This window comes from Micropterus dolomieu, linkage group LG17 (assembly GCF_021292245.1).
Source record: "Micropterus dolomieu isolate WLL.071019.BEF.003 ecotype Adirondacks linkage group LG17, ASM2129224v1, whole genome shotgun sequence".
In the NCBI taxonomy this organism is placed as follows: domain Eukaryota; kingdom Metazoa; phylum Chordata; class Actinopteri; order Centrarchiformes; family Centrarchidae; genus Micropterus; species Micropterus dolomieu.
In genome coordinates, this window is record NC_060166.1 from 31090503 (window position 1) to 31114491 (window position 23989).

The following is a 23989-nucleotide window of genomic DNA, read 5'->3' on the forward strand; positions in this document are numbered from 1 at the left end:
ATAAGTGGATTGATGTGTTGGGGGAAAAAGAAGCACAATTAAAGCAGCTGTTCTCGAGGTACAATCATAACAGGGTGGCTCATAATGAACAGCATGTCAGAGAACTGACCCCATGTGGGCAGTTGGAGGACAGTTGATACTAATTATATCTGATTCTCTGGCTAAAGTGTAGTTTAAAGGGACACTCTGTACTCTTGGTGTTTTGTTTCCTATGGTTTTTTGGTGCCACATTTACTCTCAACTAATCAGTGCAGCACCAGAATCATAAAGAGTTGCTATAGCAAGTGAAAAACAAGACATTTCATGACAATGATTTTATTAAGTCAATCAGTTGTCTTTTGTAAAAACAAACCGAAGGAGTTACTCACTTGCCTTTCTGGCCTTTGTCCATACATTCTTTGCATCTTGTGTTCACATACAGTTACAGTCCATATATAAGATATACAGCAAAAGGACAATCGTTTGAGTCTCTTGTTTCAACTGATGACCCATTTAGGCAGCCCCCCATTAACAAGCGGCCTGAACTAGTCCATGTATGCCTTCTAGCAGATCAAAATGCTTCAGTCTGACCCATTATAATAATTCACTGTATTTATTAATCCAAGTCCAGTAGAGTCACTTTATCTTAAGTAGTAGCTGTTCTTTAGATACAACAAAATCAGAAACAGAAGATTTGTTTTTTTGTTGTTTTTTTTTTTCTTCAGTTTCCAGTAATATTTTTGTAAAAATGCGGATGATGGTCTTGTGCTACTAGTAATATTACTATGTACTATCTATACATGTGTGCATACTTCCCATTAGCCTACCCCTTTTAAATCCTTGCATTTGCATCATCAGTATCAGTCTTTTCTGTGTATGTAAAATTAGAACTACTGAAATGATAGACAGCGACCTGTCCAGGGTGTACCCCGCCTTTTGCCAGATGCCAGCTGAGATTGGCTCCAGCCCCCCGCGACCCTGTGCACAGGATAAGCGGTTGACGATGGATGGATGGATGGATGGATGGAAATGATAGACAGGGTTCAATTATGAATACAGGTATTCTGCATTTATATTCACTTTAGATTTGAACTAGAGAATGTGCCTGTAAATTCCTTCTAAGTCTGTAACCTGTCTCATTATAGTGTAAGTGGAAACATGTCTCTCATTGCCTTAAAACCTCTGCCACTTATGGTGATCTTGCTTCTCATCCTGCTGGCTATGAGCAGTTTTTAACCTCCAGATCACAGATAATCCCTCTCGCTGATGCAGTTTTTCCCAGTATGGACTGGAAGCCTTTTGTATTTTACTGCATTTTTGTATAATCTGTCACATATGTGGCTGTCCTGAACCCCCTCAGTTATTTTAATTTCTTCAAAGGGTTATGATGACCTAGAAGGCTCTTTATAAAGAATAGTTGTGTAATTGAATCGTGATCCTTATTTACATAGGCAGTTGTGACCTTCCCATTTTTACTTTTGTATAAACCTTTTTCTGCATCAGTTCATTTGTCAATTTCTGTTTGTAGGTGTTGTGTCATGGATTTGGAGAAAGGACAAACTCTTCTGTAGTATTAACAGAGCTAGAAAACAGGAAAAGTACCTAAATAAAGTCAAATAAAATCTTCCTTTTCAAAATGATTACTTATGGCCAATGGTGTTCCATTTCCTTAAATCAGAGTTTGCAGAATTACTCAGACAAATAAGGCAAAGTCACAATTCAACCTTTAAGAGCGAGAGTTTGAAGACCAAAGATATGGACAGGAGATCAATATTAAGGAGGCAGAGAAAGGAATATTGTTCTCTTTTGAGAACTGCTGTCTGGCTGACTAAAAGAATGGTGCCATCATCTTTTGATAACAGTAATAATTTATGAAAGTTTTTTCTGAAGAACACAAAATCAGGGAACTAAAACAAAAAGTTCAAAATCTACAAAGACACACTGCACTAAAGTTCATCCCCGAGAACTTTCCAGATTTCAGACTATCGTGGGAGCTAAAATGCTCCAAAAAAGAAAGAAAGAAAATCAAGTACATCTGAGATGACATGCCGTGTCAATGGATCAATGACAGCAGAGTCATTTAGTCAGTGCTGAGCAAGAGCAAATTGTTTGAGCAAGCAAATCAATTTGAAGTGCCTAGCCTAGAAAAACCTTTTTATTTACTCATGACCAATAGCAAACACCACACAGCAAGAGGACAGAGGGAGCATCCGTATTTGAGATGCTGAGATGGATACTGTAAAGGATGTTGGAGTGTCAATGACATTAAAGCGCCAAGTGGCGTGGCAATAATGAAACGCCTCAGTGGTTTTATCATTACATCAGCAAGGACAAAATGGAAGCACTCGCACTTCCTGACTTTCAGGGCTCACAGAGACTTAAGATAACCTTGCAGATTTACAGTCTAAATTATTGAGCTAAAAACTTCTCCCAGCACTCCTTATTCATGGAGCGCTACAACGCAACAGGCAACCATTATACTGCGGCCTTGGACGGCGAATTGAAATCCGGGGCTTCCTCCTCATACATTTCAAATAGATAATCTCACTGAGAGCTAACTGTGCTTTCAGGCTTGTGGTTTTGGATGAACAACGTAATCCTAGCACTGCTGTTGGACCAGTAATGCCTATTTAATGTTCAAACTGGGAGTGGGAGTGTACATTAACACAGTAACAAGAAATCAATCTAGCAAGTGCAAATAATCATTTCATCACGTCTGCAGCTTTTCTTTCTTCTGCAACTGAAACCTTCTGTGACTCTCGCCTTCCCATCCCCTCTGATTCCATCATTGATCTTCCTTTGCCAGAATCTCTCCAATGGAAAACACATTGATCCTTGGCTCCTTCTTGTGCTGCTAATTACTGATGGGACTGTGTCACTGTCAGGCCCTTATCTGATGCAGGGCTGTGTAGAGGAGTAATGGGATGTGCCAGCTAAAAAGCTGTCTGACACAACCTTGTGTAAACATGGTTGCCCCCCATTAATCATATCATTATTGGAACCACAATAAGCGTAAGCATCAACATTATCCAACAAACTTTTAGTTATTTTTCACACCCTTTAGTATGGGTACACCATCTATTTATATTTCTTTGCTAACTTTAGTATGCTAACATGCTTACAATGACAATGCTAAAATGCTAATGGTGCAGGTGTAATGTGGACAAAAATGGTGAACTGACTTACCCATACTGCCATCCCTAGAGCCATGCAGCTTGCGTGGCTAAAACACTGTAGTTGTCTTTTCCCCATTAAATGATAACTGTCTATTACAATTTGGGGTTTTACTTTTTCAGTTCTACCAGTAATAATAACATTGTACTCATCAAATTTATTTCTGAGATGAAAGCAGCAACATCACGTAAAACAACTCCGGTGGTGCAAGATCAGTGTTGGGCAAGGTACTCTGAAACTGTAATAAGTTACTAGTTACTGGGTGAAAAAAAATCTCATAAATCTATCTCATAAACATATATCTCCGTTTACAGTTCAACTTGCAACTATACTGGTTGTGTGTGTGTGTGTGTGTGCATAGTTTTTCTGTGTAATTTACCTTCAAATAAAGTGGTTTAGATCACCTGGCTGAACAGTTGTTTACAGCCTGATCTTCTGACTACTGGTGTTTCTTGCCCCCTCTGACTTCTTTCTTGTAGTCAAACTTGGTTAAAAAAAAAAAACTGAAATTATCCTTTAATGATTGTTTAAAAAAACAATCTTTGCATATATTGTGCTTAAACTCCTTTATCTCAGGTAACAGTGCCACAGATATATTATGAGACACAAATGATATTTATGTGTGTATTGTGGTGAGAGTCCATCATATTTCATCCTTGTACAGAATGTGCTATCTGGTTTACTTCAGCTGTGAGGAGGCAGAGGAAGGTTATTAACATGGTGATTAATGCAGGCATATGGGAGGAACATTGCTGTGTTATCATAGAGGAGAGGGAAATGATTACCTAATGGAGGTGTGTCCAATGTGTTTCTTTAAAGCTGAAATGAAAAGAAGAGTCAAAGGCTTCAATGTGGCACTGAATCAACCTGTACAGGAAATCAATCATCTCCACTAGACTTTATAAAATAATACTATTAGAAACTGAAAGTAAATGCAGGCAAAAGGAGGCTGGTGCACTTACACTGTTAATGAAGTGTAGCTCTTTTTAAAGCTTTTATCAAAGCGCCAGTCTGTATCTGGGCTCGCTGTCTCAGACAGCGATTAGGCAGATCATGTTCTTTCTCTAACTCCTGTGTTTTTGTGCTTGTGTGTATTTGTGTATGTTGGCGTGTGTACATGCCCTCCCTGCGTCCATATGCCATGCACACTCTCACAGAGCAAGTAGATGATAAGGAATAGCTTAATGCTGCCTGCTCATTAATGCAATAGTCCACACTTAAACATTTTAACACGGTTAGCAAAATACTTTTTCTGGGTACAATTTTTTTGTGTGGTGGTGTTTTTATTTATACAGGTCAAGTGTGGGCCAGAAGATGAAGTGATATTTCACATCACGCTGAAATATTTCGAGTGCAGCGTGGAGTAACAGTTCCTTTTATATGCTCATTATTTTGCCCTGACTATGTTCACGCCTGTAGTTCAGTTCCCTCAGTGTGATCCATTGTTTCCTCTTGGTTCTAGTCCATTTACGGTTCACACTGACTTATTACAAACCAACCAAAAGTTGTAAACATAAAGTCACATGGACCAACAGGTAACTCATTCATTGGACATTTTCGGTGACCTAGTCTGCATCATCAGAGCAACACGGGCCCTCTGGGAAAATCAAAACCAAATTTATTTCATTGTCCGACAGCAAGTGATGCTCTGCTTCCTGGCGCTTGAAGACTTTACTTATTTTCCCTGATGGTCACAAAAAACTTCCACAAAGAGAAACGGTTGGTTATGAGCAGTAGTTCAGACTGTAATATGAATTTATTTGTCATAAATAATGACAGTTTAGCTTTTGAATTCATGCAACTGTCACATATCCACATTCACTGAGGCTACAGACCAAGAGCAACAAAAATCTATTTTCTCAGCGTGTGTTCATATGTTCAACCAGAGAGTAGGACTGTAAGAACTAAACAGAGAAATCACCTGCTATACGCTTTGGTTGGGAAAAACTGAGCTCCCAGAGGCCACAGCCAAATTACATATTAATTGCATACAGCATGCCTAGTATAAACATTTTCATTGTATACAGTTTTTTTCAGAAATCATTGATTGATCAAAGTAGTGTGTTTTGTACAAGGAGGTGATACAAGAAGTGGGCTGACCGATGTCAATCAAACTTGAGCTTTGGAAAACTGCTACTAATTAAACTTCAAGCAAAACAAACTTAAACTTTCAAACACACTGCTTTTCCAGTTGTTTTTTGTTTAGTCAGATTTTCGCTAAGCTTTTGTTAAACGTTTCAGCTGTGAGTAGGTCCATTATTTTCTTTTCTATTTTGGGACAACCGAGTCCACGAATAGCACTCTCACAAATCAAGCTGATTTAGTCTTTCAATATCAAACCACTGTGTCTTCAAAACCGGCTTAGAATTAGTAAGTTGTTTAGAATTGGGACACGGCTATGGATAGGCCCAGCCCTTATATACATTTCACGCTGAATATCCTGTGCAATGTTTTTGTAGCTGGTGTCATCATGGATCTTGTCAGTGGCCTTAAAAGTACAACTTTTTTGATGGCTTTTTTGCCATCTGACCTGTGCATGACACACCCCTGCATTGATCTGTTTCTCACTTTTTTTATTTCACCAGAAAATGTATAATACTGCTGTGGTTGCTCTCACACCCACCACCTACATGTACTGTATGCAACACAGAGTACCCATCTCCCCATGGTGTGTTGAATTCTGACAAATGTAGGAACTCAAAAGTACTGTATATGTTGTCAAGTCAGACTGAGTGTGGCTTTACCAACATAGTAAATTATGTATTAAACATCACATATTGATGTCTAATAGTGAAGGAGTATCTGAATATGTGTTTTTTCTTCTGAAAAATGAGTTTCCTGCATTAATCATGGGGTTTATTCCTTAGATGCTACTTAAAGGGCGGAGCCTCTAGCACAGTGTTTGAGGGTGTTCTTTTATGCCAATGCTCCCTCATGACATGTCTTGATATTCTGTGAATGCTACCTGAATCCAGAGAATGCCATGCTTGCTGTGACTGCCTTTTGTAAAATTACAATAGACACTATATAGTTTTCTTTTGTAACTTTAGTTTTATGATTACACTTGGATATTAAACATTGTATAGTGCGTACCAAACTCCTGCTAGCCAGTACTAAGCACAGATGTGGAATCATCTGTTAGAAATGATACACATCCCCTTAAGAAATACAGCTCTGTTAACCATATTTCTCTAATCTCTTACTCCAGTGAAGGTGACCAGATATATTGTTTCAGAAATCATGTTATTTCAGAAAGCTGATAATATCCTCGTTACTTAAAGATTCAGTGTGTAATATTTAGGAGGATCTATTGACAGAAATGCAATATAACATGCGTAACTATGTTTTCAGTCGTGTATTAAGACCTTATATAATGAACCGTTATATTTTTATTACCTTAGAAATGAGCCATTTCTATCTACATTCACCGCAGTTCCTTTTACATGCTCGTCGCCTTGTTGCACCGCCATTTTTCTACTGTAGCCTAAAAGGACAAGCAGCTTTTCAGAGCATGTTTCGTCACTACGTTGGAAGAAGAAAAGGAAGAAGAGGAAGAGTTAGAAGTAGTATTCTACTGGTTTACTTGAAGTAAGACAAGAAGAGAAATTATGACAAATGGTGGCCCACACGTATTATTTAGCACAAGATCCGACAGCGTGTAGCTTTTCCCACGCACTTGGAAAGGTAGGGGTGAGCGGTGCATTCAAGTGGTGTTGGAATAATCAGTGTGTGTATATATATATATTAAATTTTTTCCTCCTCGAATCTTTATTGCAAAAAAAGAAAAAGTGTACACGGGACATAAATAATTATACAGAACTTTGATTCGTGCAAAATCATGTTTTGCAAATACATATTTTGCAAACATGTAATTTGCCATATGGTTACGGTTAGATTGCTGTCCGTGTAAAGTGAACTAGATGTCTGCGTGTTGTTTATATGCTCTGATAATGCTAATGCAACACATCTTTTTAGTAGTGTCCATGTTGATTCCACATTCCGACTTAAGAGCACATGAATACACACTGAACTTGGAAGAACAACTTGGATGGGACCATCTGAGGAGTACGTGAGTGCACCTTGAGCAACTTGTTACAGTTTGCAACCCTTACCACTAGATGCAACTAAGACTAAAACACACTGAACCTTTAATTGCATGAAAAGCAAACTGCTTTAAATGGTGAACTGTGCATCTGCATCTTGTATATATTGCACAACAGCTGTTATCAGTTCTTTACACACTCGTTTGTCCATGTCAAGATCCAACCTTTGAGAGGCAAGCCCAGTTTGCCCAACTGTGGCTGTTGCAGAAATGGCCTGCAACAATTTCCCCCAATAGCTGGGGTTGTCCGTCACTGTGCTGCCTATTCACATACTTGTTCCAGTGGGTGGATTGTCCAGGGGTAGCTAAGATCAAACAAAATGTTATATTGCTCAATACAAGTCTTTCAGTTCAATACACATTAGAAACTAAGTAATTCACAATATGTTTTGATCAAAATTTGTTGAACAGTACAGTGGTATGGTTGTTGAGCAGAGAGGGAGGATTATTTGGACACCTGAGGAAGGCTCTTGAAATGGGTTATTTCTTCCTCAAGGCCCTGAAGACACCGGGTAGTTGGGGGAGAATGTCCCCTTTGTGGCAGCACTCATGAGAACTTCATTGTCTTTATGCCTGAGGGCAGCCATGCCTGCCAGACCTATCAGCTGCCGACCTGTGGCCAGGGTCATGACACAGCCCACAGTGACATCCATGGTGAAATTGCTCATTTAAGGTGGATATAAAAAGCCAAAAAGTCAAAAATGGGAGGCCTAACCTTTTAAGAACTCCTGCCATGACTTCTTCACCCACTCAGAGTTCTTTAGGCACTGGGGTGATGAAAACTGGCTTGGAGGTGCCCTTTAGAAAAAGTGAGGAGGGCCACAAAGGTGAAGTGTACTGCTGATGGTCTTTGATTTCAAAATGCAAAACTCTCACCAACCTTACTCACCTGACTCACCGACATGTCAGGATGGGAAGGACAAGAAGGCATTATCTGCAGTCCTGCCAAGAGGCATGGAGTTGTCTTCTGCTAAGGGAGGACACAGCAAGAAGTATCTTTGAGGGGATAGAGGGTGGTCTTCCATAACTGCTGCCACACTACAGTATGGTATGCCTCACTGTGATTACACTAGAGCTTCATCCATAGTGAATGTGGGGTGCAATTATAGCACTGCTGTCTTCTTGTCATCTGATGACAAAGCCATGTGGTTGATACATTCTCGCGGGTTGATGATCCCAGTGACAGCAGGCTTGGCACTGAGGTGTCACTGATTAGCACACCTGGACAGGAGTAAAAAAAAGTAGATGAGGATTAGCACTTACACAAACTCCAATGGGGTCGGATAGGCTCATTCTGATTGGCTGAGCACACAATAGCAGAGTGGCTATTTTTAGGAATGGAGAGTACATCAGCCAATCTTCGTTTTCAACAAAAACTCCTCCTGGATCCAAAGCCATTCAAAGCATAATTTATGTATACAGGACTGTATTTATCAGAAATTTTGCTCTCACTTCAAGACATACCAATGTGATTTTACAGCAATGTGGCACTCTTCCCTTAAAGAATTTATGTTATAGCTTCCTTTCATCGTTTGTGATTTGTGCCCATCATATCTCAAAAATGAATGGCCACATTGACGTAAAATTTTATGTTCCAATTCACACTCCAGCGAGGAGGAAACCTAATCATTTTGGTGATCCTCTAACCTTCCTGCTAGTGCTACAATAAGGCCAAACTTTTAATGGTCACTACAAATCTTTATTTTTTATTTTTTTTGCTGACCTCATGACCTATACTGAAGCACCATCATTACAGAAAAGTTGCAACTTTAAAATGACTGTTATCTCATGGTTTGTTACTAAGAAATACCTATTTGCAATTTCATATCTTGGTAAACTTAGATATGATATAATGAATGTATTAAATTAAGTTCCAATTTTGTTGGAGGGCACTGGGTTGATGTGGAGCCATTGCGATGATGTTGTCAGTGTGATGATTGACAAAATCAAGAAACAAAATAGTAAAAGTAAGTTCATTACAGAATGGTATAAACTATTCTACAGACATACATGGCTACAACTAAAGTGTGAAGTATTTTTATTGCTAGAATTATGGTTCACTACCTATCAAATTGAATGAATTAGGGAAAACTGTATTTAAAGTTTAAGAATGTTAAAATTTAGTGCAATTTGTCATTCAGTATTTCCTCTCTGCATAAACAGATTGAACTTTGACTTATTTAGATTTTCTTGAGAAGTACTTAGAGTCATGCTCATACAGTACAATGTATGAGTATAATGTACAATGTTTGGCTTTTTTGCCAAATCAGTAACTAAATACAGTGAAGGTCCTGTGCGCAATGAGATTATTTGCATATGAAGTGTTGACACAGGGATTTCAGATGCACAGTGTTATGCAGGGGGGAAAATCTGCTTTTGACTGCCAGTGTTGCAAGTCTGAGGTGTAATTTTCTCCTTTACATTTCAAGTTCAGCTGTGTGGGAGGCTAGTTATTCATGCGGATGTCACAAGAAAAGACCCCCCCCCATCTTTGCATGTCTTTGCTGCCCTAATTCTTAGGCAAGTGCTGCAGTGGTCCTGTTCTGTTGGCAGTCTATGCCTTTATTATTTAACACCTACATAATGTATTCGTTAGAATCTGCTGTCAGTCCCTGTCCGTTCCACTTCATCCCATCACTCAGAGCTTTTTTTTTTTTTAAGTAGGTGGGGGTTCTTAGCACCAAATACACAACTAGCTTGTATTCTGTTGTCATGCATCTTCCTCTGCCTCTTGTCTGTGTGTTTCTTCCTCTGCCGGGAATTCAATTATCCTGGCTGTTGTTTTATGATGTTGTCGTGACATCCAATGACGGATTCATTATCTCATCTCCTTGTGTGACAGCATAGTAGCAACAGGACTGTTGCTTCCTTCACTTCTGCAGTATACATCCAGCTTTACATCTGGACTGTGTAACTCTTTTTCCATCAATGATGCTGGCTAGTCCTTGCTGGCTTTCTCTTGCAATTAAGATGTTAAGGAAAATAAACAATCTTCTGGAGTAGTTTTAACATTAAAGTACAATAGTTCTGGTGGTTAGGAGGGGCATAATAATTCAGAAATTTAGATAATGCTTTAATAAACATGAAAGAATCCACAGTGTGTTTAAGAGAGATCTCCTTTTTTGTACTTATTTGTGTCAGATTTATGAATAGTTATTTGCTGTTTCTCTGCGTTTCGTGCATTGAGGTGAAGTTTACTCTCTTTTATGTGGAAATAATATATCCTGATGAATTATTTTTGCATATATTTATTGAAAAAGCGATTTAAAAAAAAAAAAAAAAAAATTATTCATTAAAGGCCAGTTTCCTGGGTGACACGGAAGTTTGCACACTGTAGTTGGTGAAAATGTTGCAGGGGCTTTGTGGCTCTATTTTAATATGAAATGTACTAACCTCTGCTGGGGTTATAAAAAGGTTGCAGACTGTTGCTGACTCTGGTCTCTTTGATCTCTTTTTTTTTTTTGTCTTCTTCAAAATTGCACAAAACTGGGACGAACCTCATATAGCATGGCACGATAGACTGTGCTAATTCACAGAGGCTGTGTCCCTTTCCCTTCATTATGTACATTCTCTCTGTGTTGCAGGGAATGAGTTTGGCCATCCTGAGTGGCTGGATTTCCCTAGAGAGGGGAACAATCAGAGTTACCACTATGCCCGGCGGCAGTTTAACCTAGTGGATATGGATCACCTCCGCTACAGTCAGCTCTACGCCTTTGACCGGGACATGAACCGTACCGAAGACAAGTACGGCTGGCTGGCTGCCCCACCTGTAAGGAAATCACACTCTCACTGTACAGAAGGCTTTGTGAAGACACTCTTACTGACAAAATCACATGAATTATTTTTTTCAAGATCAAATGTATTCTCAAGCCAGCACATTTACACACCTTTACAGTTTTTTAGTTCTCAGGTAGGTACAGATAAATGCACCATAAAGAGACATTTTTGAAATGTCCTGTTTCTCTGGCTGCTGTCAAGGTGAACAATAATAGATTTCACTCTCATGCTGCAGCTTTTCTCTTTGCCTGCATTTGAAGCCTATGGGGGGAAAATTATGTTTTTCTCTTGACGGGACTGGTAAAGTAATGGGATAATGCAAATGGAGTGTGGTTAAATTGACAGGAATTAGAATTGAGTCTGTGTAATTGATTCAAAAATATCATCCCTCACATCCCCAGGAATCAGTTCTCAGATTAGAGCTACTCCACCTTGCTGCATTACACTTGTACCAGCATATTTCTCCTTGACATACAGACAAATGCAGCAGAGAAGGAAATGTATCAAAGAGCATAATTAGTGACATGTCTGGTTCACAAGGATACTTTCTGTATATTGCTCTTATCAATCAGAAGTGAGTTGTCACTTACTGGAACCTCTTACACCCTGGATGAAACTGAGCTTTGGAGGTAAGGAAAAGGAAAAGCAGTACCTGGCTGAATTCTGGACTCCCTTTTGGGACAATGGGAGGGAATGCTGATCCTTCCCTGCTACTGGCATGCATGCATTTGGCACCGGCGCTAAGTCTAACTTGTTATACACATTGGGTGCGGTTTACATAGTAGATGACATCCCCACAATGTATATTTAATCATCTAATTGTGTTTTTTCTTTGATTTATTACCTTTAATCATGATTCTGTTAGATTATATCATGACAATCTGAAGGTTGTCATTTCTGCTAAGTTATATTATGTGTAAAGCTCTGGACAGCTGGGATGTTTATGGAGCAGGCCAAATTAAGTTGAAGTTACATCATCTGGGTATGCATGGAATTAGTTGTCATGTTTTCTGTAGCTATGACCATGAAATAGCAGTTTTTGTTTGAGAACACTTAAGAAAAAGTTCTGTTGTTTTAAGCTGCCAAAAAATTATTCTGTGATCATCAGAAAGGTTTTGCTGGATTGTCAGGATTTCAAAAAGTGTAATTATGTCAAGATCACCAAATAATGATCCTGTCTATAACAAGGTTGATTCCTTGAAATAAAACACATAACTCACAAGGAAACAAGTTCAAAAGCTCTGGGATTCCATAAAGTCAACCTAAAGGCCCTGTATGCTGTGCAATTTTGGCTGTCCTATTCTACACAAAGGTTTACATATGTGAGAGAAACAAGGTGAAATCTTTGGTCATGAATAAAAGCAGTGGTCCTATATCTCACCGTGAGACACATTCACTGATGGCAGGGTTACAGATTTGATGACCAAAGACAGTCTGTGTCAAAATTCTGACAGTTTAGAATGTTTTGACCAAATTCTTACAGTGTAACTGCTGCTAAAATGTACGTCTATAAACCAACCAATCAGAATATGATAAGAAATGACATAGAATAAACTGGCAATATTGTTAGTGCTCATAGACACATACATATAGATACCACATTATTGTAGATATACATAACTACATACTACAAACTATAGATAAAGCTTTGCAACTGGTTAGAGGGCGCTATGAGGTTGCGCAGCATTCACTACATCATCCAGGGGGATCACATACCAACCAAGTGCAGAGCAGGGACCCAATGGGGATCAGCCATGGATCAGCCTAGGCCCTAGCACAGCTCAGCTGGCAATTTTATATGGCTGCTACAGTATTACATGATATTTATCCAAAGCGACTTACAATAGGTGCATTTAACCATGTGGATACAATCCAAAAATTACAAAAATCATGTAAGAACGATCAAATGCTTCATTTAAAACGGATGATATGAGTTGATGACATTTCTCTGCTCATATGTTTATTTTTACCTTTCAGACAGTGGACCTTTAGTTTACTCCAAGTAAGTTCAGAGATGAGGTCTAAACAGTTTGAATAAAGGCAAAATAAGGCCTACTCCTGCTCCTATTTCTACTATGTAGAAAATGTGTTTCTAATGATGAACAGACAATAACTCTCTCATAGATCTAATGTATAGGATTTTAATCAATCAATGCACAGAAGCCAGACAACATACTACACATAGATGTGATCCCTTGAACTTGTTTGTGCCACTGGTAACAAAAAAAATCAGGTGGAGAAATATTTTTGAAATTCTTAGATTAGAAGTGACAAGAGGGAAGAGGTGGAGTCAAAGTAGACACATAAATCAAAATAGACATTATGTAAAACTCAACCAAATATATTAGGTAAGTAGTCTGAAGATCAGACTGCAGCCAAGGATAATAAATCAGGTTCAGGGGTTTCTGTAGCTGACCCTGTGCTCCGGTCTCACAGAGTGCTCGGAAGCAGCTGACACAAATATTTCTTCTTCAGGGATTGATAAAATATCACCATAAGACTTTGTATAACATCACTCACAGATAATGCCAATAACTGCTCAGATATTCTGCTGTAATAACCAGATGAGTCTGAATCCTCTGGACAGCTTATCAGTGACATTGCCAAGGTAATCATGCTTAGTGGGAATGTTCTATAGCTGGGTTCAATATTTCACTTTGGTGGGAGGATCCAAGGGCGTTTTGTAGTTGAAATGAGAAGCAGAAGAGGATCTGTCAGACTCGGCAGCTCTGCCTGTTTGTCCCAGGTGTAAGTGAACTAAGCAGAAATGGAAACATGCAGGGACTTTGCTTAAAAGTGTGATCTGTGTTTGCCTCTTTGAAGATGTGCAGCTGTGAGCTTCAAAACGCCAAACTCTGGACATGCAGAGATGGTATCACTTGAGGTGCCCCACTGTGATGAAATGTAAATAAACCAGTACATACTTGCAAGCAGACTATGGCATCCAGAGTAGTCTGTCTTCTACTTATACCAGCATTAGTTACCCATGAGATAATTTTATTTACTGGTTATATAACTTAACAATATCTTTTATTCTTAATAGTAAAAGCTGTTTGTGAATCCCAACGTTTAGATTCTTGTTTGCATTAGAAACATAAACTTATTTTTTAACATTGAGGTCATTGGATGTTGCGCTATGAAACAAACCTTAGGAGAAAGTCAAAATGTTATTTTTGACCTCTAATCCAACAGCGGGTAACATCTTCAAATTTATCCACAAACTGTGCCGGTGTCTTAACTTGTGTACCAGTGAAGAAAAGGAGCATAGAGGGGGGTTGTGCTTTGTGGAAATATTGGATTTGAACAGTGGTTTTGCAAAATTACATTCAGAGCTGTATTGTACTGGAGAGATTTTCCCTGCTCTCATTGCCTGGCTAACTTTCACCCAAAACACTTGTTTTAGGTCAGAGTGATGCTGCAGGCAGTATAAGAAACTGAATTTCTTAGACCTAATGTCAAACTGGAAGACGTTGCTTTCATATCAGGCGACCATATGTTCACATATGGGAGATATTTTTCTTGGTGCACACTTGAAAATGATTAGTTAGATAATAAGTCTAGAGTTTTTCAAGTTTGTTTATTGCATTTAGATTTATTTATTTATTTATAAGTAAGAACATTTACTGTATATGCTCATCAGGTCACAACTTGATGGATGCAGTTTATATTTGTTTTCCAATGCTAAAGCGGTTATAGCCAGCCGGAGGTGCTTGGCGTTACTCCAAATTTGTGGACTTCTCATGTAGAAATGGACTTGTTCAAAGACTCCAGACTGTCAGCTCATTCCTTAACCTCCATCCTCTTTGCCGGTCCAGTTGCAGGGGTGCTTATCTTCTCATTCAGCCCTGAATATGCTGCCCTGAAATTGGCTTGGGGAAAAAGGCACTAAAAATAGGGGGTTGGGTGACATTGATAATCTCTGCTAATGACACGTTAACAGTAGCTCGCTCCACAGGAGAGTGGCGGCTTTATCATGTGCAGCTGTCTAAAGCTGACAGCGTGTGCCTCGCACTACCCTGGGCCGCTGCTTTCTGCTGATGAGTGCCACCTGAAATTTGATGTGGAAATGGTACTCAGCCTATTTGGAAATGTGTAGTCCACTGATATAATGTGCCCCATTATAAGTCTCTAAATCCAAGATGAGAAAGGTAATGACTATTCATGAAGAAATATTTTATTAGCTTTTCTTCTCTCCCTTCTCCCCCTCCAGGCATTTGTCAGCGCTACGCATGAAGAGGACAAGGTCATTGTGTTTGACAGGGGAAATGTGCTCTTTATCTTCAACTTCCACCCCAATAAGAGCTTCCAGGGCTACAGGGTGGCTGTAGAAGTTCCAGGAAAGTATCCTTTTAGCTCTCATCTGTCATGTCACTGCTTGTGTCCTTTAAATCTTCAGACATTGGCTTTCCTCCACAGTTCACACACTCAGTGCATCTCAGAGTAATGATGTCTTTGATAGTTACTACTTTTATACAACAACAAGACTAATTGTTTGCTTGACAAAATCACTAACTCGTAATATTTCAACAACCACCTTTACTACAGGATTCTCTAGAGCTAATGACTACATTCACGTCAGATCAGCTGCACTTACTCACATTATGGTGCCACTAAGTGTGGCTGTTACAACATTTTAAGGATAATAATAGCAATATTCTGTGTTGTTCTTAGTGTCAACAAACCCCATGAAAAGACCAAAACAAATATTGCATGCATTTACCTTCTTCCCCATCTTGGGGACCCACCCGTTTGTTTCTACTGAAGATGTGAATCTTGAAAAACAACCAATACAAGATATAATTAAAGTTTTTAAAAAAAGGTTGAATGATTTCCTTGGACACTTGAGCCCTGTAGTTTTTAGTAAGTGATACTCAAACAGGAGTACATTATTATGCCTGTGTTGGTCACTATATTCAGCTGTGGATTATATATACTGGAATGACTCAAAATAAATTACAGTTCCTATCTTCATAGTAATATAGGGAAATGTCACCCAGTAATGGAGCTATGTGTCACAGAGGAATAAGATCGGACATCAGACTTTGATTACACAGACAGAACTTGTGTGTAGGATCAATTCATTGGTTTTGGTCTAGACAGTAAATGGCCATGTCAAGATATGTCATTCCAGAAAAGCAGCAATTTCGAATAGTATTTAAATGCTAGAGTAAGATGAGTTATTTTAAGATAATCTTACCATGAAAAGAGGAGCAAGTAGCTAATCTCCAATGCTTGAGACTCTCAGTAGCATATATTGTACATGAGTTTCTCAGTTAATCACATGGTACTGTGTACAATATATTAATGTACCAATACATCTAAACGTCTAAAAGTCCCTTCTGAGAAGATGCATTCTTCTGGGCTGAAAAGCAGATATAAATTTAGCAGTCAATGTTGAGAGGAATTTGAGTCAATTGTTTATAGTTGTGTTGTTATGCGATTAGAAAGAAATGATAGCAAAGCCCAGTGATACAGAAAGCGCTCTCTTTAGCAGCATTGGCTGTCTGTCTTCCCAGCGAGCAGAGCTTGAGGAATTTAATGAGTCCCACAGTTGTGATTACAGCAGGCTTAATGATCAGGGATGTGAAGGGGGACAGAAAGCTGACAGATTTGTATTTATTATAACGGACATCACTCTCTTCTGGGGCCCACTGAAGCTCACAGCAACAGTTTCCCGGATGGATACGAAGCTGTGTTGCTTTTTCAGCTATGACTTAAATAATGTGATGGTGAGTCACAACACAGACAGAGTTTGTTAGTTTTCTCTTGCTGCCAGCGGTTCAAATCACTACACATGAGCAATTCGGTCTCAAATTATGATGATTTGATTGGCTGACAATGAGGCTGTTACACAGCAGTTGTTTCTTTGATTTCTACATTATTTTTTGTTTCATTTAGATGGATAAGTTTATGCTTCTTGCTAATTAGTTAAATAAGGAAATAATAAAACTGTCAAAGTAATGAAATATCTTAAATTAAAACATGTTAATACAGTATCAGCATGTTGATAATTGTACGTATGTTAAGAAGAATATGTTTTATTACATCCAAAATAATTTTAAATTGAATTCAATTGCATTTTGCCAGGTTATGAACGTTATCTGGCAGTTATTGTATTATATATTGTTATGTAGATGGTAGCATGATCATTACATATTAGATATATTATGGATAAAAAAACTGTACAAAAAGAACATTTCTTACATCTTAAAAAGACAAAATATGTTAGTAAATATGAATAGTGAGACAAAACAATAATCAAGTTTATCTGATGATTAAAAAACAACAGACGTAACCCCTAATCTCTTAATATCATGCGTTAATTGTAAGCTTGTTTGATGTGCCATAATTGTATGTTCTGCCGCGTTTTCGGCTCTGCCTTGATGGGGTGAATCTTGGGCACACCACTAATAGCCTTGCTGCAGTGTCTGTAACACCGTTTTTGAGGGTTTATTTTCATTTAGATGAAACCACATCTTTTCCTCCTGGTGCTTCTTTTGATGTTTAAGGAGAGGCCTCAGACACTGGGTGGGTTGAGAGGAAATGCAAATAAATGTGAGGGCAAAGCTCTGGCTGTCATTATACAGAGAAGCAGTAAACACATAAAGGCAAATGTGCTGTGTGTGCGAGGAAGGTAAATGTGCCGTGTGTATGAGGAGATGCAGATCCTCCGATGGGAATGTGTGCAGAGGATCCAATTAGGGGAGAAGACAGATGAAAGTGCCACTCAGAGGCAGAGGAGGTAAACAAGACAAGCTCAAAGAGTCCAAAAGTGCTTTTTCATTACACTCAGCTGTCATATACTTAAACTTTTTTCTACCTGTGTGAGGGTCAGGGATGTCACAGTGGAGCCCCAAACCACTACTGTATCTGGAAAAAATATCTGGATGTGTCTGACCATGCTGTGCACCACCGTAAGTGGATCCAATAAAGGGTGTTATTTCTTTTTGGCAATATGACAAGTACCGTATTATATCAGAGGGTGTCCCTCTCCAGCAAAACACCATTAAGTTACCTTTTGTTGCCCTCTGTCACATGCTGGATGACTGCATGTTGGTCTAGATGGATCTTCAGGTGGTTCCTCTGTTTGCTTGTTAAAAAACTGTTGTAGTTATTTTACCACTAAAGTAAAAAATAATCACAATGTTGCCCTGTTGCAGCACTGTTTTATAAATTCATCCAGTTCTGTTTAATGCTTCAGTGTGTTAGCTAATTATACATAGAAGCTAAGACATAGAAACGATGGGTTACAGCTAAATAACTGCTGTTGATTTAGTGTCTGGAGTATAATCTGAAACTGAATGTCTGCTGTTTTAACATTAGAATAAATAAACTAAACAACTCAACTGCAATATAGTCATCATCCCTGAGTACCAGTCCTTAGTTGGATGCACAGTGACTGTTTGGCCTCTTCATATTTTTAGACAAGCTTTTCTTTTGCTTCTCATTGTCCTCTTTTAAATGTGTTTTTTTTTCTTCACTCCACAAGGAAGAGGAGAGACAGTGAAGCAAAGCACTGAAAATATTGGCCATTAAAATGCAGTCAACGTCAGCTTTTCGACAGGCCCTCAAACCATCAGTGTTTTTTATTATTTTCTCTCTGACTTGTGGTGGACACATTCTTCAGGCACTGGGCTTTATCTGGCTGGTTAGAGTATTTGAAATCCCAGTTGGATCCCGTCATGAAAGCTGTACCTGTCAGAGCAGATTGGTCTTTGATTTACACTGTGCCAATAGGCAGTTGAGATTGTGTCAGGTCATCATTCTCCTTTTCTGTCGGTTCCTTGGATGCCGTTTGGAATAATTCAACTACAGGTGCAGTGACACTAACTAACTTGAATTTAGAATAAAATACACACAGTCATGCATAGGTGACTATAATTTACTCTGATTTTATCTAGAATGTACCACATATGGTTCCTGAAAAAGGAAAATATGCGTCTAATTTTTTTTTACCACAGCATGCTGTAAGATACATCAAGATGGATTGTATAAACAAAGTTGTATTACTTTTCTCTGCAGGTTGTAACTCTACCAGATATCATCCACAAACATCTTCATCAATTCAGAGACTTAATCTTTGTTTTCAAATTTTGGCGTCTTGAAATGCTGTTGACAAATAGAGATGCTGCTTTTATTTTAAGCATTAAAGGGAAAATTCCAGTTTATTGTAACTTATGAGCTCTTATTTTTATGGTTTTGGGCATCATTTCTCTCCCCAGATCAGACAGGTTGTAAACAGCTAACAGTTGATCTAGATTATCTACCACTTTATGTGAAGGTGAAATAAACCATAAATCAACTCAAGTCCCATCACAGCTCTGTTTACAGAAAAATCTCTTATTTATTATACAACACAGTTAGTCTGGCAAAAAACTAGGCTCAACTTTTGTTGTAGTGCAACACGACATGTTCAAAGCTGCCTCACAAACACATCCCCCTGTGCTGTTTTAATGCAGGTTTTTTGGTCTGAATAACTATACACAGTCATTTTAGATCATTGTCAAATAAAAATAAAACACACAACCATGCACAGGTAAATTAAGCAGTTATCTGATGCACAGACAATCTGCAGCTCAACACACTCTCCATTTCTAAACTGCAATAATTGAAAGCGTTCTCACGTCATCTAACAGTCTGCTTCAACAGTTCAGACAGTCAAACCTACATAAGATTCTCACTATACTTCAGTTCAGAGTTTCAGCAGCTGGTTAGCTAGACCAGTCTCTTATTCCTCTGTGACAGAAGCTATTTCTACAATTTCTTCCACTCTGATGTAACTTGCACTAGCTTAGCAGAAAGGAGAGAAAAGTCAACTCTGAAAAAGCAGGATTCGGAATTTAGAATGCTTAGGAGGCCATGCCACATTCTTCAAATGTGCACACACATCTCACTCTGCTCTTGTTCACCCACGCCAGGGTGCTATTACTTTCATAAAGGCAGGAAAAAAGCCCAAAAAACCCAGACTAGCTGATGGAGAAACTAAGTGGTGTCTCGGTCTGCAATCATGGTCATGGCCAGATTGTTTTCAGGTCATCAATGGCTCTAATCATCAAGCATTCCTTTCTGTTCAATGGGCAAAATTGATTGTGTTCTTAAATCTTCCCCTTTATTCACAAAAACTATATTGATTACAATGCTTTACAGCTGAACTGCAAGCTGTTGTTGCAGCCGTCTGTAGCCACTAACAAAGACGTAATCGCTCAAAGCTTCCAACTACCAATTTGTGCTAGTTCTAGCTTCCTTGCTGAATGGTTTGCCAGGGAACTCTGAATTACTGTAACTATGCTTCATTTCCAGCACACTCTGTGCCACAGACATGCACACATACACACTGCAGTGTTACTTGCACTTCAAATCAAATATTTACAGTTCACAAACATATTCCATGCACTGTTGTATTGGGAGGATTAACCTTTGGAAACACACATCCTCAGTTTCGCAGAAGCATTCTAACCCCCAAGAGAATATTTCCACTTTCTTCTGCTAGTTATTGTAAAACCTTCATAGTAGAATTAGTTTATTCTGTCAATAAAACACCAATGCAGCGAGTAAAGCAGAGGAGGCGTGGAGGAGGGCATCTTCTTCCCCAGCAGAAACAATGCACGGAGCAGTGCTTCTTTTTAATCATCACTATCAAAGCAGACAAGCAGGCAGCAAAAACGGAATATTCCCGGCTCTGGGGCAGAATGAAGCAGTGTTTGAGGATCACACTCAAACACCAGTATATCGCCTATGGGCCGATAAGATGATTATTCAGCCAGCCAATTAGGGGGCTGTTTGCATGTCTACTCCTCTCTCCTGGTGTTTGTTATAGTACCACTCCTTACAGCTCATGTCCCTGAGAGACAGGAGTAAATAATGCACGACACTGTTGAGGTATTTATGGGTATTTACGTTATACCTTGACATCAGGGTACACGTGTAGGTATCTAAGCATTCCTGACTGGCATGAGCAAGGCTAAACTTTGCCTGTAGAGAAGTTTTCAGATAAATGTGTGTGTGTGTGTGTATATGTGTGTGTATATATATATATATATATATATATATGTGTATATATATATATATATATAATGTGTGTGTATATAGTTTAAGAAATGGACGAGGATTTTCTAAAAGTCTCCCTGGAAAATTGTTTCTTCAGTCAGACATTATAGGCTCTTTCTTAACAATTTAGATCAAATTATTCAGTATTATCCATTTACCCCTGCTGAAGGGCATAATTCATCATATAATCGAATTTGATCCTGCACTTTTGTAAAAAGGTGAATATAGTCCTCACTGGAGCATATGGCATGATTTACATATTTTATGCAGTGACTTTCCATCTCGGTCCCTCTTCAAGAACACACATGTCAAGAAATTGTGGTAACCTTATGGAAGCTGCCATAAGTCAGGTCCTCAATGTCTGAGCATCCTTGTTCAGATGCACAGCAGAGAGACTGTGCAAAAAGAATGAAAAGGGGCCTTCTCTGAACCGTCCATACCAGACGCACTTAACGTGTACAGACACCTTTACTATACATGATCAAAGGCAGTTTACTATGTAAGTGCAGTGACGAACCACCACCATCCTCTGACACGTTATATTGATTCGCAGCTTTGAATTACTTTGAACTTTGAATTCATCAAGCTTTTTTGACAATGAGCAGCTGATAAAGACATACATAAAGATATACAATAAATTCCACATAAAGTATACAGTATTTATAAAGGAAAATAGGACATATTTTAGTCTCCAGATGTGCAATGCAATACAGTGTTTGTTAGGTCAGTATCAGACCAGAAATACCTTCTGGGGCCTCCACAAAATATTGTCTGAGAGGGATGAATACCCTGGCAGTCATTTATGTGTTATTCTTTTTAATCTAGGTAAATTTGTGGTGATTTGCTCTCACTTTGACATTAATGAGTTCTGTTTCTTGGTCTGTGTCAAAAATTATTCCACTGTGATTCAAAGTTGTAAATCAACAGAACATGAAAAACTCCTAGTGTAGAGAGAGTACTTTTTATAGACTGCATTTTTGTGTCACTCATTTGATCACTTTCTTTTATTGATTTCATTATTTATGCAGTGAATTAGATAAATTAGACAGTCAGGCTGGATGGTTGAGCCATGGCTGAATCACTTTTGTATTTGTGTTCATTTCAGGCAGCGTTCTTTGTCTGTTTGGGCTCCGCACTGTCACTTTTTAGTGCGGGAAGAGGAGATGAATGATGATGGATGTGAGGATTTCAATGAATATAAACCAGCTGAGCACTGCTAAACCAAGTCTACACACCAAAAGCACTGGTGATAAAACCTTCTCTTGTGCTTCCTATGTCTTAAATCTTATAATCTAGTTTCCCACTGCTATTGCGCCTTAACGTCAATCTTTGTTAGATATAAAATCAAGCTGGATTCAGATCAGGTTCAGTATGGAGGTCACGGACGGCTGGACCCCAGCACAGAGTTCTTCACAGAGGCCCAACCCTTCAACGGTCGCCCAAACTCCATGCAGGTAAATATTTTTTTGACTCATCAAAGGTCATCTTTTGTTGAATGTAATCGAGTCCTAAATATGGAGTATACTCCAGTTCTATTTCCGGGGCCATTGTGTTCGAGTCCATGCAGTGTCTATACCAATTTTCTAATAATCTATGCTGTATCACCATCCCACTCTGCATACTAATTCTAACATGGTTGGAGAATGTTGTACATTCACACTGACAAAGTGACAAAATTAAGCGTACTCAAAAATGTCAGTATGCGTACTAAATTATTTTTGAGTGTGCTGTTGATGGACATCATTGTCCCACGATGCAGCGCACATATGTAATGGAGGAGCTGCTCATAGCTGACAAACATCAAAAGCAGCTGGTGGGTGGTGATGAGACGGCTCCAGAAATATCTCGTTTAAAAAATAAAAAATAAAAAAAAAAGCAGGATTAAAACTTTGGACAACATTTTTCTTTCTCTTTGTTGTGTCCAAATTTATTTTGCCTGTAGCGTTACAAAGTCACACGTCTAGCATCATTAAAATGTACAAAATGTGCATTTCTTTCTTGTGTACTAACTGCCTTACTACTTATGGTATCTGTATCTGTATGTTGAGTAGATTTAGGGCAAAGCTTAGGTCTCGCATACCTTTTTCCATTTCAGACATTGTGAGTTACAGGTGTAACTAAAAAAGGATGATGACTTCTATTAAAGTGTCACTAAAGCAAACCTGACTTCTAATGCAGCCATCATTCATGTTATTTGTTACACACTTGTAGGGCTCATTATATACTGTAGATGGAAGTGGAGGATTAAGAAGTAGAAATACAAGATATGCATGATGCATGCCATGATGAGCCTGTGAAGGCATAGGTAAAAAGCAAGTATAACAGTGGCTTTAATGGAACAGGGCCATCATTAATGCTTAGTTAGACCTGTGTTTTTTACATGTCATGTTTTCCAGTTTATAACATATAATGTTCCTTAAACATGTCAGATTATATGCATTAATCAGGTTGATAATTATCACATTTTGTAAAACGTGGCAACATGCAAGAATAGGACCCAGATGTAGACTTCCAGTCAGAATAGGCTCAGTTAAACGTCATTTGTTGATATTCATATACAAAGTGACCAACAGACAAGTGACAACAGACAATGGGAAGACACTTACTTAAATACACACGAGGGAGGGGACTGACGAGATACAGGTAGAACACATTAGGGCTAAGTAAACGATCAACCAAGGAACACAATGATAGCATCAAAGCTACACAGGACACAACAGGAAGCATATTTTCAAAATAAAAAAGGAAATCATAAAAACTCCACATTATAACAGATAATGATGGTTTTATAGTAGTTTAGTGTTTATGCAGGGAAAGAGATGAAATAGCTGTCAGTGTATTCATGTTTTGTCCATTTATGTGTGTTTTTGATTTCACTAATCAATGTAATTAGCCTGAAATTGAGTTTGC

At 38.6% G+C, this 23989-nt stretch overlaps 1 protein-coding gene across 3 annotated transcripts in view; it reads left to right on the plus strand.

The window, feature by feature from the left end:
• Nucleotides 1–23989, plus strand: part of gbe1b (glucan (1,4-alpha-), branching enzyme 1b) — a 91757-nt gene that overhangs the window by 55658 nt on the left and 12110 nt on the right. For all 3 annotated transcript variants that reach the window (XM_046073605.1, XM_046073606.1, XM_046073604.1), the window contains exons 13-15: nt 10840–11024; nt 15243–15373; nt 22416–22533. In XM_046073605.1, coding sequence (XP_045929561.1) covers nt 10840–11024; nt 15243–15373; nt 22416–22533 — 434 coding nt within the window. The remainder of the gene's footprint in view (nt 1–10839; nt 11025–15242; nt 15374–22415; nt 22534–23989) is intronic.